Source organism: Panulirus ornatus, chromosome 18, assembly GCF_036320965.1.
Source record: "Panulirus ornatus isolate Po-2019 chromosome 18, ASM3632096v1, whole genome shotgun sequence".
Lineage (NCBI taxonomy): Eukaryota > Metazoa > Arthropoda > Malacostraca > Decapoda > Palinuridae > Panulirus > Panulirus ornatus.
In genome coordinates, this window is record NC_092241.1 from 48,615,496 (window position 1) to 48,633,046 (window position 17,551).

General features: G+C 40.9%; 1 protein-coding gene across 48 annotated transcripts in view; it reads right to left on the minus strand.

Moving 5' to 3' along the window:
• Positions 1 to 17,551, minus strand: part of LOC139755057 (uncharacterized) — a 180,179-nt gene that overhangs the window by 72,700 nt on the left and 89,928 nt on the right. For 35 of the 48 annotated variants that reach the window (XM_071673089.1, XM_071673081.1, XM_071673067.1 and 32 more), the window contains exon 1: positions 2,179 to 2,423. The exons of 5 other annotated variants lie outside the window; for them this stretch is intronic. In XM_071673089.1, the coding sequence (XP_071529190.1) occupies positions 2,179 to 2,408 (230 nt within the window). In that variant the 5' untranslated portion in view covers positions 2,409 to 2,423. 8 more of the 48 variants (XM_071673111.1, XM_071673106.1, XM_071673108.1 and 5 more) reach the window with 5 other exon arrangements.

Here is a 17,551-nt window from a genome sequence, read left to right on the forward strand (position 1 = left end):
TATACATTTACGTCAGCCCTTGAGGCCAAGCGGGTGGGCTGTCGTCCCACACTTTCATTCCTACACCTCCATGTTGTAGAGACGTGTTCATGCCACAGACGGATGAGCTATTGACCACGAGAGGGGAGGGAGAGGGGGGGGGGGGGCTGGTGAAAGGCAGGGAGTGGATCTGTCTCTCCATATAGCACTCCGAACCTCACGATTACTGTCACTTAGAAGTCTGGCAGAAAGGGAGATTGCTAGCAGTGACGAGACGTCTTAGGGGCAGAGCTTGTGTGCATCCGTGAGCCATATTTCCTCACAAATTGGCAGACAGACAGTTGGCACCCATAATGACTTCCTTGAGGTGCCACAAGACCCATCTGCCAGCTGGTGGCACCCATGCCCTATCCTCCCAGTACCATCTGAGTACGAGCCATCTGCCTTGAGGAGGAGAATTAGTCCTACGTTTGTTTACAGCTCATCCTATCTCCATCCTACCTCACCTGTTCACGTTTTCACCCGAGACTCTCTCACGAGTAAGATTCATCTTGTCCTTATTCATCCAATGATAAAGAGTCATTCCTAGTCATGAGTATCTTCCCGCTCTATGATGTACTACTCTTCTTTCAGTTCTTAGCATCATAGTTTATCCTAATCTGTAGCCCATTTTCTTTAAATCATCCAGCCTTCGCAGTTTATCCTGATTTATTTATTCCTTTTTATCTGCCTTTCTGTCTACATCCACCTACTTGAAGTAATGTTTCTCCCTCTACCTGACCAGTTTATATTCCTGTACCAGGCAAGGTTGCCTCCCTCTACTTGCTTGTCCAACTGGTTAGCTTTTCTCTCTCTAGATGGCCTTCCTATATTCCTCTACCTTGTTTAGTCTACCCAGCAAAGTCTACCATCCTTCAGCCTGGTCTGTCTCCTCATACTTGGTTGGTTTACCTAACGTTTGACTGGTTTACCTCCAAATTAACCAATTATCTCCGTCTGTTTTGTGTGTCTACGTGCCTCTTGCTTGTTCAGTCTGTCTACCTGCCTTAAATTCTACCAATCTATCTCTCTGCATCTGGTTCAGTCTTCGGTCTAATCCTTTCTGTTCTGGCTGATCAACCAACCCTCTCTCTCTCTGCCTGCTTTACTTTACCTCCTGTTTGGGGAGTGAAGAGGTCATGGAACAGCTGGAAAGTATATTTACCCAAGAAATAAGAAATGGGTATGTTTACAAGCCCTAACTGTTACCCAGCTGCTGACAGAATATATTATGTAAACTTGCCTCCACTCATTAGTCGTTAGGTTCATGAAAAATCAAATGAATAAACTCAGGAGGATATATATATATATATATATATATATATATATATATATATATATATATATATATATATATATATATATATATATATAAACGATATTTAGATCTGAGATTGGCAAGTTTCCTACTTCAATTTAAGTCACAGATATTACTCAAACAAATTTCTAATGTTTACTTTAACTTGACTGGATCAAGATGACTACTAGAACATGAACTTATAAGACAAGCCTATATTATTCTGAGTTCTACTGGTGCCACACACCGGCTGACGGCGTAACTTAAACGAGAAGTAATTTACTTCACCTGTTTGGACGAGGAGGTGGATGTTCCTGTGTGTGTTTGGTGTGTGAGTGTCAGCGGCGACTGTGACGGGCCACAGGGTACTGCGGCACTCCCCCTGGCTTGCTCTCTCTCTCTCTCTCTCTCTCTAGCTGGCTTCTACACACTTACACCTACACTCCACGCTGGGCAAACTCACACTGACACCGCGTGCACTCTCTTAACAACAACAGCGTGCGTGTGCATAGGTTCACACAAGTGCACGGTAGAACATTCGCAGAGTGTGAATTCGCAGCTGTATGACGGGGTACACTTAATAAAGACGTCTCTCGCTGTCTTCCATGCAGCACTTTACGAGCTGTGTATGTATGTTTCTTTTTTTTTTTTTAAGGCAGTTACCTGTATTTCCTGAGGAGATAAGACACCAAGAGGTGAAAAGCGATAATCATTTCATCTGTCGATGCTCTTTATTTCAGGAACACCCTCACATCCCACCCTTCCGTCACCTCACGGTACACAGGGCGAAGCACAACGGACACGTATAGCCCCGTGGGGGGTGTGGTTCGTGGTCACTGTTACCACATACTACCCGCACGTACGGAGCGAGCGGACGATGGCAGAGGCACGTATGATGGGGACCCGCTTGGCGGAGGGAGGTATGGCTGGCTGACTCTCTCTGGGGAGCGAGACCGCGTGGGACTGTGCTGTGCCACCACCACCAACCACCACCAACCACCACCACCGCCCACAACACGAGCGCCAGGATGTCGTCCACAACCACGCAAAAATAGACTTGGAACTCGATCCTCAGGTTAATTGTGTCCACCATGCAGCCTCCGTTGACCAACAACACACAGCATGCGAGGAGTGTGGTCAAGCCTATGCCATACTCCGAGCTCACACACATACACACGGGTATGGTCCAAGGTTTGAGTGTTGATGCTTTTAGAATATACGAGTTGGAATTTGCACCTCAGACGAGTATTTCAAGGGGGAGAGGGGGGGGGGGGGGGGTCCTAGACTATATACCAGAGCTAAGTTAATCTCTAACCTGGCAGACGACGCGACCACCGACACATTGCATGTTCCCTCAGTTCCCACAACGCAGAGGTTCATTCCAGCCTCGTGACTCACACATCCATGGTGTGATGCGGTGCTTCCTCCGTCCACCAGCTGGTGTGCACAGTGCACATTACACGTACACTTTCGCATGGCATCAAAAAACCGCATACTGAGACCCTTTTCTGGATCAGATATGCATTTGAATTACCACAAAGTCAAACAGACGCGTGTATTGCGAAGCTCTACGTCATGAGGTGCTGCTCTACAGACACCATCTCTCTAGCGTTAATAGAAGACGAGGTGTTACTAAAATAACCTAATCTTCCATGTTCTATGATCATGAAGTACGAAGACATCTTAAGGAGGTTAACCAGAAGCTTGTAAGTGTACGATTTAAAGTCCAACTTTTGAACCTGAATGGTATATATATATATATATATATATATATATATATATATATATATATATATATATATATATATATATATATATATATATATATCTCACACGATGCAAACTGATGTTCACACTATCTTTTTTACGTACAGTTTCGCAATGCACTTCAGAGCTAAAACATTTCAGGAGACACTAACGAATAGAGATGAACAACAGCGAGTAACCTGCACACTAGCATGTACAGAATAGATCATCTGACCTTGGCCGACGTGACTGTATGGCCCAGTTTAACGCTAACGCTTCTCGGGTACTGAGGTAAGGCGGGGCAGGGCGGAGGTAGGCCATACAGGAACTTCATTCGAAGTCAGAGGATTTAATTGTTTGAATACACCCTTGTGAAGAGGTTACGGATGGTTTATCTCTACTCCTTCATTATCTCACGGCAGACCCTGAATAAGTAAGAGAGAGAGAGAGAGAGAGAGAGAGAGAGAGAGAGAGAGAGAGAGAGAGAGAGAGAGAGAGAGAGAGAGAGAGAGAGAGAGAGAGAGAATTTACTGATATTCTCCCCCCCCCCCCCGCTAGCTACTTCCATCCACGTTTCTCAGAATTAGTACCGGATATTCATCTAATTGTTTTGCTCCTATAGAATTTATCGGTGAGTATCTTTCACTGTAAATGGTCATAGTGCAATATGAAGCTGAAGCAAGCAGCTTGTTTACTCGCGAAAGGACAATATCACCCTAAAAGAACAGTTACTGCTCTATAAATATACGTATAAACAGAACGAGTGAGGCTAGCAGACCTATCCAGGAAGCTCCTAGATACAACAGATGTATTAAGCGTTATTGAAACAAAAATTCCCAAGGTGTAGTACGGGTACACATTACCAGGCACGAACGACCAATCGAACAACTGAACTGAGTGACATTGGCGGTTAATATCGAAGGCTGAACACCACTGCGAAAAAAAAAAAAAAAAACTATTCAAAACCTAATCTTTTCAACCCACGAGTTATCCTGTTTCAAATCTACCATCAATTATTTTCTAAAGTGAAAAGATATTCACAGAGTGACGGTTGGTTGGTTGGTTGGGTGGTTGTTTAAATGTGCTTTTAAGCCTAACTGCTACTGGAGTCATCAACGCTGTCACAAGTCAAGTTTAACCACCAACAGAAAACTCTTTACCACTCCTTTCAGGTGTTTAAATATAGCCGTAAGATCACTGACGCTTCCCACTATGTATATGGTCCATGGACAAAAATATCTATCAAGGGAACGGATGGATAATGATGTTAAACTTAGGCACAAAGAGGAGAATTATATCGCTGGATTTTTATAGGGTGACAATTTAGTAGTAGCATCATGCGCTACAAGAGAAATCTTAACATAAGGAAGATTAGATGAACTGAATAACATACAATGACAAGGTACGGATAATGAGACTTTTCGTTATATAAATTAAACAAAGGGGAGAAAGCAGTATGTCTAGCATTTTGTTCAGTGAGTGAGTTATTTTTCTTTCATATTTAATTGTGCAGCATCTGATGCAATGGAAGTTACGAAGTGCTATATAGCCATTAAACCCCTTAAGATACATACAGAAGTAACATTCAGATGAAAAAAAAAAATAGAATACTTTAACATGATGCGTACGCTGCATATTTGATTATCCAGCAGAAGACAGGTTTAGTTCTAGGAAGACATATCATGCACAGAACCCGTAAGGTTGTTTCCATGTGAGTATAAAGTGTAGGTTGCGATTGGCATTTTAAAGAAATGGCACTTAACGCTTAGAAAATTTAACGTACCCGTGGAGTTCCTGAATAAATCTGTATTTTTCTTTTGATAATTATTTGACGTACCCTAGGAGTTCATGAATACAGTCAGATATGTTTTTTCATTATTACTGACCGAAGTATTTGTAATGATAATAATAGTTTTATTTCAATCATGATGGTATTATGAAACTATAACAGTCTTCCCCGCTAATTAATGTGTGTATCTTGTTGATTCTCTTGTTACCAGCTGCTGATTCATGTTCGTTATCATCGTTAACGAACATTAAAGAACCTATTACAACATACGCATGTTGTTGGATCTAACGGTTATCAACGGATCAACATTATTAAGCCAGAATTCGTCCCATGTACAAAACAACATGGTAAGTGCAAAAAAATCATCATATTACTGAAACTTTTAAAGAATATATAATTGTGAGCATCCAATTTAAGCCAACAAGCTGTAATAGCAAAACTTGTTATATCCGTATAAATATATCTGTAGCCAGATATAAGGAGTATTTTTCTTCCCTCAAATATACGACCTCTGAGACCAGAAAACCAATGACTGCAATTCAGGGTTTTTGGTGTGGGTATAGAAAAGGGAACGAAGAGGATGGACCTGTCGTACCCATCCTCTATTTGTATAAGGTAAGAGGTGCACTCACCACAACCAGGTCGAATCAAAGCCCAACCTCTACCCATAACCCCGGACGGATTTAACGATAGTCTTACCACTGGGTACACACACACACACACACGGTTCCGTGAACATAGGCAACAACAGAAGTGAGGAAGCCTTGCTAAACATCTCAACTCGGTAAGAGAGAGAATACGATCCCTCTTGTATGCAAGACCAGTGCATTGACCACTGTCCAACGCTGTTTAACGATATGATAAGGGAAGCTTTAGAAAGAAAGACAGGGTTTAGCAGCACGGGAAAAGGGAGGGAGGGGCTTGGATACTTCTGAGCAAATATCATACTGTTAGCGTAGTATACCGGTGGTTGTACGCTTGTCCAAGGGGATGTTCACTACAGTGGGACTTTCTTTGTTGGTATTCGCGCTAGCCAGCGATGCAATCTGTTTGTGGTGTTGCACAATTCATTGTGACGGGAAGAGGGTATGTTAAGGATGAGCGCTTGCGGTACACTATTTCAGTTCTGCCGTCGCATCCACACAGTGCTGGGCAGTGTCGGCAGGGTCGTCTGGGCATTTCATCTGTTGCCTCCCTTGGGTTGTGACTCGTTTGTCAAGTAGAAAGCTACCGCTGGACCCACAGGGAAAGTGTCTGTAGCCCTGGCTACCCAGCGACGTGTGGCAGGCAATCAGTGTAACCTAGTGACTAAAAGTATTCACAATTTCACTTAAATATAGCGAGATCGTATTTCTGAAGTGTTATATGACGCAATCTCTGACTATTCATATCGACTTCCACGCACTTCCATTCTGATAACCAGTGTTATTATAGCAACGCTACGATACACTAAGAAGTCTTTACTCAAAAACCTCATCCAACTTAGATTACCTTTTTCTTTCAGAATACCACTCTAATAAGCAACGACCCATACTTGAAACACAGATTACATGTATACATCATACTAGCCAGGCTGACTTGGATTCAAGTGTGGATAGATAAGTCAGGTAGTTATCATTCTACAAGCATCTATCATGTTTGGAGAACAAGAAAATAATCCTATCACAAATGATGAATTACGAAGGTATCATTCACTGTATTTCACAGTTCATAAAAGAAATTAATAGTGTATGTTGCGAGAGTATATGCTGTGAGATTGCTGACTATTAGTCGTTGAAAATTCTTAAAACAAAATCGTATCACACTTAACAAAAATACTGATAGCATATAAATACACGGAGGGGAGTTGTGAGGGGTTCATAATCATATAAAAATACGCTTGTACGTACGTATCCGGATTTTTTGCCGAACGATTACTGGAAAGTCACTAAGATAAATCTCGTATCACTTACGTCATATTTCCAGCACATGAAATGTGATGGATACTGATATGTCTTTAGATTTCATGGCTCCCAATATCTATAGGTAATTGACCCAGTTTGTTCAATATAAATCACTTGTGACCTTTATACTTGTTACCTGTTATAATCAAACACGACTTTCTAACAGCCAGGCTGTAACGGGGTGGAAGCGTCAGCGAATTACTTTAATATCCATCATGGGAAGTTAAGGAGATTATTTCGCTCAACTACGCTACCACCAATTGTTTAATCTAGTTCTTCTGATTTCTAATGTCTGGAAAAATAAGATGCTTCGTTATTTTCTGGAACCAGTATCACACACACACACACACACACACACACACACACAAGAAGACAGCTAAAACAGTGAAGCATATGCAAATGTTTACGTATTCGTTATGTGTATCGTGATGCCTATCGTCCTTTGTACAGATTTTGGCTTCATAACCATCTAGCAGTTGATGGCAGCTCATCATAACAACATGAATTAATGTACTGTTCAAAATAACAGGTGACACTTTTATCCTATCCGAACACAACGAAACGTAGTTGCACAGAAATGTTCTATTGTGTGACCGCTTGCGTTCTGTTGCGTTCATGTTGATACAGCAACTTGGATGTAAATTCAAAAAAGAGGCAGGCGGGATCTGTAATCAGGAACTAACTGGTATTAATTCTTTTAAGTTGAAGGCTCCACCACGGACAAAAGTCCACATCAAGGTCGGGAGAAAGAGGAGATGAGGGAAAGTATTTTTAAGAATTTTGTTTTGAGTGTAGAACCTGAATTCTGAAATGAGTCATAGTTATTAGGAAAAACACATGAGGGAGTAGACAGGCCTAAAGCTTCGAGGTGAAGGAAAACAAACATTTAATGGCCTAGCCTTGAGTTGCCAACGGCCATATAGTTACCAAGTGAGGTAGCGGACTGCCGAGTATCACGTGGTCTAGCTAATGTTAAAGGCACATCGGCAGCCAGTTTTGGGGAACAAAAAACAAAGTAATATCTGTAGAAGAGGGTAAGTGAACCAACATTTCGGTGCAGGGAAATGAGTCAAGTTGCGAGATTAGTTAGGGAGATTTGACAAGTGTTTGAGAATCGTCTCCGTCTAGTAGGGATTACAGCTACAACCACCCCAGATGTGAGGACAGTACTCCATACAAGGTCGGATCAATCCTATGTATAGACGGAGGAACCGTTCAGCAGAATAGAAATCTCGGCATCTTATAGAGAACTCCTTGTTTCTCTGACGCAGTCTTAGCTAATCGCGTAATGTGATTTTTCCAAGGTAGGTTAGATGTTACAGTGATACAAATTATGTTCAGTTAGTTTAGTAATAGGAAAACAGGAATATTTGAGAAGAAACTGGGTTTTTGGACAAATGGTCCCATACCGATTTATATTTTTGTATGTTCTTGGAATCAGTTGAAATCAATTGCCTATATAGCATACGCCAGAGTCCGCACATACATATTAAAAATGTAGTCGAAAATGGTAAAGGTTTACTTTCTGAGCAACTCTACTTATGAACGAGCGAATCTATTGTACTTATCGAGATTTCTATAGATTTCTTCTCTGAAACTTGAAAAGGGGATGTTTAATCTTAATTGAAAAATTATACCATGAGCAGCGGGAGTCGTTGCATCTCAGAAAACAAAAACAATCTTTTTTTTCGAATTTTAGCAAAGAATGCAAGTAAATCTCACTGACTGCAACAACTTTTCTCCTACAAAGCAAGTTAAAGGCATACCCACGGTAACAACAGAAAAAAAAAAAGCATCCTGTAGAATGTTAAAGAAAAAGGGGGAAAAAATGAAGATAGCTTTGAAGTACAAGGAAAACGAAATGCTAAACAATTACCCCAACCGAGTCTAGCCTAACGCGCGCAGGACCAAACCTTGTGGAACAATAGTTCTAGCGGGTACGGAATAACACTGACTACCTGCATCTACCAGGACTCTACTCCGTCTGCTTCGCAAGTTTGTGTAATGTTTAGAATTCCCAGCAGCATTTATCAAACAGCGTTGAATGTAGACGGTTCAACCAGACTATAATAGCGGATTAGACACATATTACCGATCTTTCCTACGAAGAGTTAGTTTCGATGATGGCAATTGAGGCCCATATAATCATAGGAAAACTTGTTCCAGTAAAAAATAATGTAAATTTTTAATGTATTTAACCGTATAAATATGACGAGTAGAAAAAGGTGACAAATTATCGACGAAAGAGATTAGTAATGATAACGTAGTATAAAAACACTGAAAAATTATCGACAAGAGATTAGAAATGATAGCATGAAAATAAAATAAATTATAGTTTTCGAAATGGTTACTCATAGGCAAATCTAATGACTTGGAAACACTGTTGAAACGAAATAGGGGAAAGAGTAAGGGTCGTCCTTAAAGGACTCGCGCTGGACAAAGTCAAGCTCTCAAATGAAAATTCAGAATCCTCTTCTCGAACATCAGCACAGAGAGGATAGGAAAACTCTCGATGATTGCAACATCTACTCTAAAGGATGAGAGAAGTAAAACCCAAATGAAGAGACATGAGAAGAGTAAATACATACCTTTCCAAATCAAAAGTAATCTAAGTTTTGATACCACGAGAATGGACTAGCGTACAACGAGTTATGTACAGATATGTCTATACTTAAATACAACTGTGAGTGCAAATGAGAAAGACATTAATAAATAAATGACATAATCGTTTTCGTATAGGTGCCATGCATGCAGGTATAGAGCTTGTATAGTCTTAGCATTATCATGAACAAGTGAAGGTATCCATGAGATATTCGACCGGTGGTTATAATGACGCTGACGGCTTTTACTGACCCTGGCAGTCAAGGTTGGTTGGCCGGTTGTTTGGGCTCTCGATTTATCCACTGCCAGGGTCATTCATCAAGGCCGCCAACGCCAAGGTACAGCCACCGACCGAAACGTATTCAACACCTTCTTCAAGCGTTTGGGATGATTCTAACACCACATAACTTGCACTATATAGTCCTTGGTGGCAGTCGATAGACCTAAACCCCAAATAACCAACCATACCTTGTAAATTTTTGCATACATAGATGAATCAATATATCATGGGTTTTAGTGTTGATGTTGTCCTTTATCATCCATCTTTTTTGAAATCCTGTTAGCTCTCTTTTATTTTTTTTTTTACTAGACTGTGAAACGACAAGAGATCAGTACTATTTTAAGCAAATATTACAGACAAAATTCTCTACACAACTAAATAATTTGCCATCTATAATGAAAATTTAGCTTCTACCTCTACCCTGAGTTAGTCACATTGCTTTTTTCAGAGGAAAACATATGACACATAGGAATATATATATATATATATATATATATATATATATATATATATATATATATATATATATATATATATATATATATATATATATATATATATATTCTTTCATACTTGCATGTCATTTTCCGCACTAGCGGCAGGAACAAATGAAGACAGACCGCATGTGCTCACATCCATTCTAGCTGTCATGTGCAATGACCTCCCCCCCAACACACACACACACGGTTTCCTGTGTCAGCGAGGTTTCTTTAGGAACAAGACGAAGATACTGCCTCACTGACTCGTATATTTTTCCTTGCCTCCTATCCACAATCACGCCTTACCTTTCCGTGGTTTCCTTTGGCTGCTTCATATTTTTTGGTTCACTCCAGTGACAGCACGTCGCCACCTTTATACCACATCGCTCCCATTTACTCTATTCCGTGCACATCTTACACCCTCCTGCATAATTCAATGCAACTGTAGAGCTTTTACGTATAATCAAGTGAAACTGCTGATTTGATAAATGAAGACCATAAAACATTTTGCCGATCATGTAGTTTAAGATTTTTTTTCTAGCTAGTTATCATAAAGACATAAAGATCATTGGACACTTATCAATACTGAAGTTTATCCTATGCAAACGAGTTTTTAAAGTCTAACCTAGAACGTATCGCATAGAGAATAAAACAATAACAACGTACCGGGACATCTGTTCAATTTACGAATACGTATTTGTTTCTCGAGTAGGTAAGTATTTATGTTTCTCGACTAGCTACGTATAATATATATATATATATATATATATATATATATATATATATATATATATATATATATATATATATATATATATATTGTACATGTGTGTAATATATATATATATATATATATATATATATATATATATATATATATATATATATATATATATATAGGTACATGTGTACATGTGTGTATCTTTTTAACGTTTACATAACCTCACTTCTATAAAACTGCATGTCTTCGTGCATCACATTTTCACACATTCCTCTAAAATCTAAACCGGATGAGCTTGAAACAGTCAAGAACTATATTTACAGCGTGAGTATCTCTGGTCTCAGAATTATGTTCAGCATCTTTAAGGTGTTCAAGACTTGTTGTGGTTCGTGGTGAAAACTTGACTCTGACGACAGTAATGACCACGGCAGATGATCAGCTTCGCCGAAGCCCAAATAATAATCAACCAACGGATCAATCAGGTCGATTCGAGATTCTCAAATCCTGCCGTATGTAAGATACAACTATTTGTGTACAAGTGTTTTCTAAAGGGTTCGATTTCGGTAGGTACTGCCCAAATTCGTCAAGTTCGGCTCATCATTATCATTTTTTTTCACATCAAGATTTACGTTGTCGAAGAAAGATTTATGAAAACGCTTTGCTAAAGAGGATTGTAGTGGGCGGTACAGTGAAATCTGTTATACAGGACGGACATGACCATGTCCCAAACGAACTAAACAGTCACCTTGACTCAACAGATTTAGGTGTTGACTTAGGCTTAAAAGTAGAGTGCAAAGAATGTGATCGGCTAAATGACTCACTTAAGAGACGCAGAGGAGTCGGTCGCCAGTTGGCTGCCTAGGCCCAGGATGTGGCGGGTGGATCTTCTCTTAACTTGCGCTTCGCCTATCCTAGCCTAGCCTAACCTAACCTAGCCACAACAGGACTTTGCAACAGTTCGCCATGCGCGGTGTTCACAACTTCAAAGGCTTTTGAGTTACACCGAGCATAATCCCCACATTACTCATATGATTCGTAATAATAGATTTAGGGAGCATAATGATATTTTTTTTTTTTAACTACGGCACGTTCTTCTTTACGCTTACGGTTGCTTTTGTCCCGAGATCTTGGCTACTGTGTGATGTAATCGATATAATCTTAAAAGATTCTGGAGTCTGTCCAACACCGACTTGTGCCATGTCTCCAAAACTATTTTAATTCCTTTGGAGATTTACATCGGTAACACTGTTTTCTACCTCTTTCCGAGCCAAATCCCTCGCTAAGAGAGTGTCAGTCTTCCGTCGCTAGGTGACTGTCAGTCTTCCCTCGCTAGGTGACTGTCAAGCCATCCCTCACTAGGTGACTGTCAGTCATCCCTCGCTAGATGACTGTCAGTCATATCAGACTGATACAGAAATGCTCATAGATTCATTTTTCGTGTTAAGAGGAATCGGTACAGCGCAAGACATTACGATGCAGGAAACCCCCTACTGGTCCACAGTTCTCAGAGTTTTAGCCTACCAGGTCTTTCAAATGGTGAGAGGAGCAGTACTTGGTGGCGGTAGTGGGGCCATGTACAATATCCCTAGTGCTCATCAGTCCTACTCGTCTAAGAGACCCCAAGTGGCATCCGCGTACTCTGGCCCGAATAATCAAATGGATCTACAATTTCAGATTTAGTTGTCAATATATATATATATATATATATATATATATATATATATATATATATATATATATATATATATATATATATATATATATATATCTTTTTTTTTTTCAAACTATTCGCCATTTCCCGCGTTAGCGAGGTAGCGTTAAGAACAGAGGACTGGGCCTTTTTTGGAATATCCTCACCTGGCCCCACTCTGTTCCTTCTTTTGGAAAATTAAAAAAAAACGAGAGGGGAGGATTTCCAGCCCCCCGCTCCCTCCCCTTTTAGTCGCCTTCTACGACACGCAGGGAATACGTGGCCCGAATAATCAAATGGATCTACAATTTCAGATTTAGTTGTCAATATATATATATATATATATATATATATATATCATTTTTTTTTTCTAACTATTCGCCATTTCCCGCGTTAGCGAGGTAGCGTTAAGAACAGAGGACTGGGCCTTTTTTGGAATATCCTCACCTGGCCCCACTCTGTTCCTTCTTTTGGAAAATTAAAAAAAAACGAGAGGGGAGGATTTCCAGCCCCCCGCTCCCTCCCCTTTTAGTCGCCTTCTACGACACGCAGGGAATACGTGGGAAGTATTCTTAATCCCCTTTCCCCATATATATATATATATATATATATATATATATATATATATATATAGATATATATATATATATATATATATATATATATATATATATATATATATATATATATATATACTGAAATGTTTCTTTTTCCCTGTTATTTCGTGTCTGTGGATCAGATATCTCTGGTGGGATTTCAAACTGCTCCTCAGACGTGATACATTGTGTACACTGCTGCCATGTGTGGAGCCAATTATATTAGGCAACGTGTGGTCATTGACACTATGTAGTAATAAGGGAGTTGAGGCGAAATTCATAAGGTTGATTCCGTTATGGTATTGGTACAATTAGACTGTTGGTCCATACTTAAAATCGTTCTCATGACTAGAACATTGTGTCTTCGATTGTGAAACAAAATGGGGATAGATCTAAACAAATCTTGTAAGAAGGGTCACAACACCTTACTGTTAATAATAAGATACCTGAAATTGTGAGAATGTATCCACCTTTTGCATGTAGTCGGTAAACTACTGTATGTATGACAACTGTTAGCTTATGTAATGAACCAACTTTGTAACCATCTATTAATGAGTATCTGCCTACTGGGGTCCTGACAGAGACCTTTTGTGACCTCCATAATCCTTTCGCGCCATCGCTCACAAGATGAGCGTGCGGTGCACAATAAACTTGCCCCTGACACCAGAAAAAAAACCCATCCTCGGCGACATAAATCCCCAGCTAACGTCTGTGGAAGTTCAGCCTGTTAATCATCGTATCTGAGCCTCGCACCGCGGCATTAGAATGTCAGGGAGTGTTTTCTTTTTACTACGCCTTGATGGACGAATTGGTGAGATGGTCAGATGTTATGATCGAGGATCTTCGTACGTTACTTTGTGGTGAACCATACGTTCCCCAGGACAGATCTGAGCTTGACTCATGTCCCGTGTTGTTCTCCGCTGCTTCATAACTAACCTTTGTATCTCCTTGCAAAAATAGACGGTGAGTCCGTTCAAAGAAATCTTGGCATTATTCAACTAGATGGTTTTATTCAACCGAGAGAATCGTACTCAGTAAGCGCGAATGTGTTCAATGAGTGTATATGCCTTTCACGACAGTGTTTAGCAACGCTGCAAATACCTGACCTACTCCAACGACTATCCACGGATTCATTTATTACCTTTGTATACAAAAAAAAAAAAAAAAGAAGTTTCCCCTAGAAAACATGGATGAGAGACATTCTATTTGAATGTCATGAACTTACACAGCGAGTGAAAATTCACCTTCGGCAAGGATATATCACTGGGAGTACACTCTTCGTCAAAGAACTCACTCCAAAGGTGTTTACATTTCCCTACAAATGGAAGTAGAGGAGCCTTAAGCTGCAGAAGCCTTTAAAAAGGTCATGGGTACCACTCTTACATAGAAAATGGTCCTGCAACGGTTATAAACAATATTCTATATACTAAACACTTGCACAATGAAATATAAGTACTTAAATATCAACCCCATCCCACACAAGCCACGTCATAATCATCCAGCAACCTCTACACACAGTTAAGCTAAACCCATCCTCACACAGTTACCTTCACTTATAGAATATACAACCCCATTCCACCAGACATACACCCATCCGAAAGTACGCGCCCAAGACTAGTACGACTTATCGTTCCTTGTACACTCTCTGGACACCACCTCCCTCCATCATTTCAAACATCTATTCACCATACGACAGAACCACTCATGCCCGAGAATAAGATTCCCACAGTGAAGATACTGAGCGACAACTGAGCCGCCCTACGCTCAACTCTACCCAGACGAACACAAAACATCACCACACCTCTTGACCTGTGGCCCTCTTGGCTGGTCATTCAGATCAAAACTAACACGCTCATTTAACACATATAAAAAGACATTATGATGCATGGAAAGGGTCCTGGCTTAATCAATCACATGTATATCCTCATGAATTCATGGACAAACGTCTTCCAGATCATAAGAGACGGTAGTAAAAAAAAAAAAAGTTCCCGCTAATAACGCTGACGTAGCAGGTGGAGATGCACCGTCAACACTGAGCGTCGGCGACGAACAGCGGCCGCGAAAGTGTCGTCTTCTTCTCCCCTACATCTGGTGGTATATTTGGCAGCATCAACAACTTACTGACCTCCATCCGCACATGTGGGTCAGAGTGATCCACATGCGAGGCCAGAGTGGCGGCGTACCTTAGGCATTTCGAGGGGTGAGGGTGGGGAGAAGGGCAGGGGGGGAGGCCACACAGCGAGCGATCAGGGAGTAGGGAGGAGGAGGAGGAGGGAGAGAGAGAGAGGAGCGGGAGAGATACAAAAGTACGTCACTCAGAGGCTTGCGTCTTGTCATATCACGGGCATTATCTCGAAGCTACGAGCCATCGCGGGGGGAACTCGAGCCGAACGAGCCATCACGAGGGAACCCGAGGTGAACGAGCCATCACGAGGGAACCCGAGGTGAACGAGCCAGCGCACTAGATGGTTCCGCACCTCCGTCAAGGCAAAACATGAAGCCTAGCTTCGAGGACAAAGAGGTTCAAGGAGCAGTGTCATCTAAATTCGTCGGCACAATTACAGGAGGTGTGACCAAGCGCCTCTCTTCCCCCCCGTGTGTTTTGGGTGAGCCAAGACGCGGTTACAAGGACAAGGTGTTTATTTACTTTGGTGTGCCAATGTGTGTGTTGTGGGCCCGACGCGCCCGCCCCAGGGAGAACTGGAAGACATTACAGATAGAGAAAACGATGTTGGTCATCAGTGGACGAAAGATTCAATGACTGACATAGATGGTTACAAGGTGTTTACTGGTGCTCAGTAAACGTTTATCCGCACTCGAACCCGCTTTGGCTTTGAATATGCTCATGTATCACTCTATAAACTTGATGATTATTGATCACATGGGCCTCATTAATCTCTTAACCTCAATACTTCATGATAATATTTGAGCTATGAGGGATAATCATCAGGTGAATGACACTCACGTGATGAGTCGGGCCTTGCTGAGTGGCTGGAGGTAATGCAGGTATCTTCTTAGACCGTTGACTTAAAGGAACAGGTTTCAAGAGCTAAAGAATTCGATGTGGGTTCTGTTGGAGGCTTATTGTAATTACTGTGATCGAGAGAAAAGAAAATGGAAATAAAAATGTAGGAGCGTTGTTCATCCTTGGATTCAAACCGGATTGCTAGAATTCTGTGCAGTTCAGAAGTCTTTTGTAAGTCCATTCGCATTTATTCCGGCAGTACGTATACTAAGGAAATAGCGTGGATCCACACAACCACGAGTCTCACATATTAATATGCTGATAAGCGAAACTAATTACTAAAGTTGTCATAATGTGCCGAGTCTTACACCAAAGGAACAAAAAAAAAATGATGCAATAAGCACTAGCTTTAACATTACACTATGCATTCACGTGAAACTCATTTTCGGATTTCTTTTCTTTATATTTTATTTTTAGATACTCCTCGTCACCCGAGTGTGGGTCACCGGTCCACAGTATATGGCAGTGTGTGTGCATCACTTCCCCGAGTGTTTACCTTTCCGTTTCTAAACGATATAATGAAGACCGAACCTTAGCGGCACTTTAACTCATGCTGCAATACGTTGCACTGCGGCTTAGGGTGAGTTGGTCAAGTTTTGAACTTTTCATGTTTGGCGGGGTGGCGACGGAATGGATGAAGGCAGCAAGTAGGAATATGTTCATGTGTATATATGTATATGTCTGTGTATGCATATGTATGTGTACGTTGAAATGTATAGGTATGTATATGTGCGAGTGTGGGCGTTTATGTATATACATGTGTATGTGGGTGGGTTGGGCCATTCTTTCGTCTGTATCCCTGCGTTACCCCGCTAACGCAGGAGACAGCGATTATTATAATTATATATATATATATATATATATATATATATATATATATATATATATATATATATATATATATATATATATTCGTATGAGTCCATAGAGAAAATGAAACACGATAAGTTCCCAAGTGCACTTTCGTGTAATAATCACATCATCAGGGGAGACGCAAGAGTGAAATATAACAGTCAGTAGATATACAACGAAGAGACATAACTAGGACGCCATTTGGTAAACATGCGATGGCCCCAGGACCCCCTTCTTGAATTGGTCCTGATGATACTCCAAACTCATTTTCCAAGAGCTCATGCAGCTGTGACTGCGCAACGTCTAGAAGCAGGAAAGAGACGAAGGAGGGCCGCATTCACACACGCCCAATTCTCTAGCTGTCATGTGTTCTGCTCCCGGAAACACTGCTCCCAATCCACAACCAGACACCTACAGAGCTTTTCGCGGTTCACCCCAGACGAATCGCATGCCTCAGTTCAGTTCACTGACAGCACGTCGACCCCAGTATATCACATCGTTTCAATTCACTCTA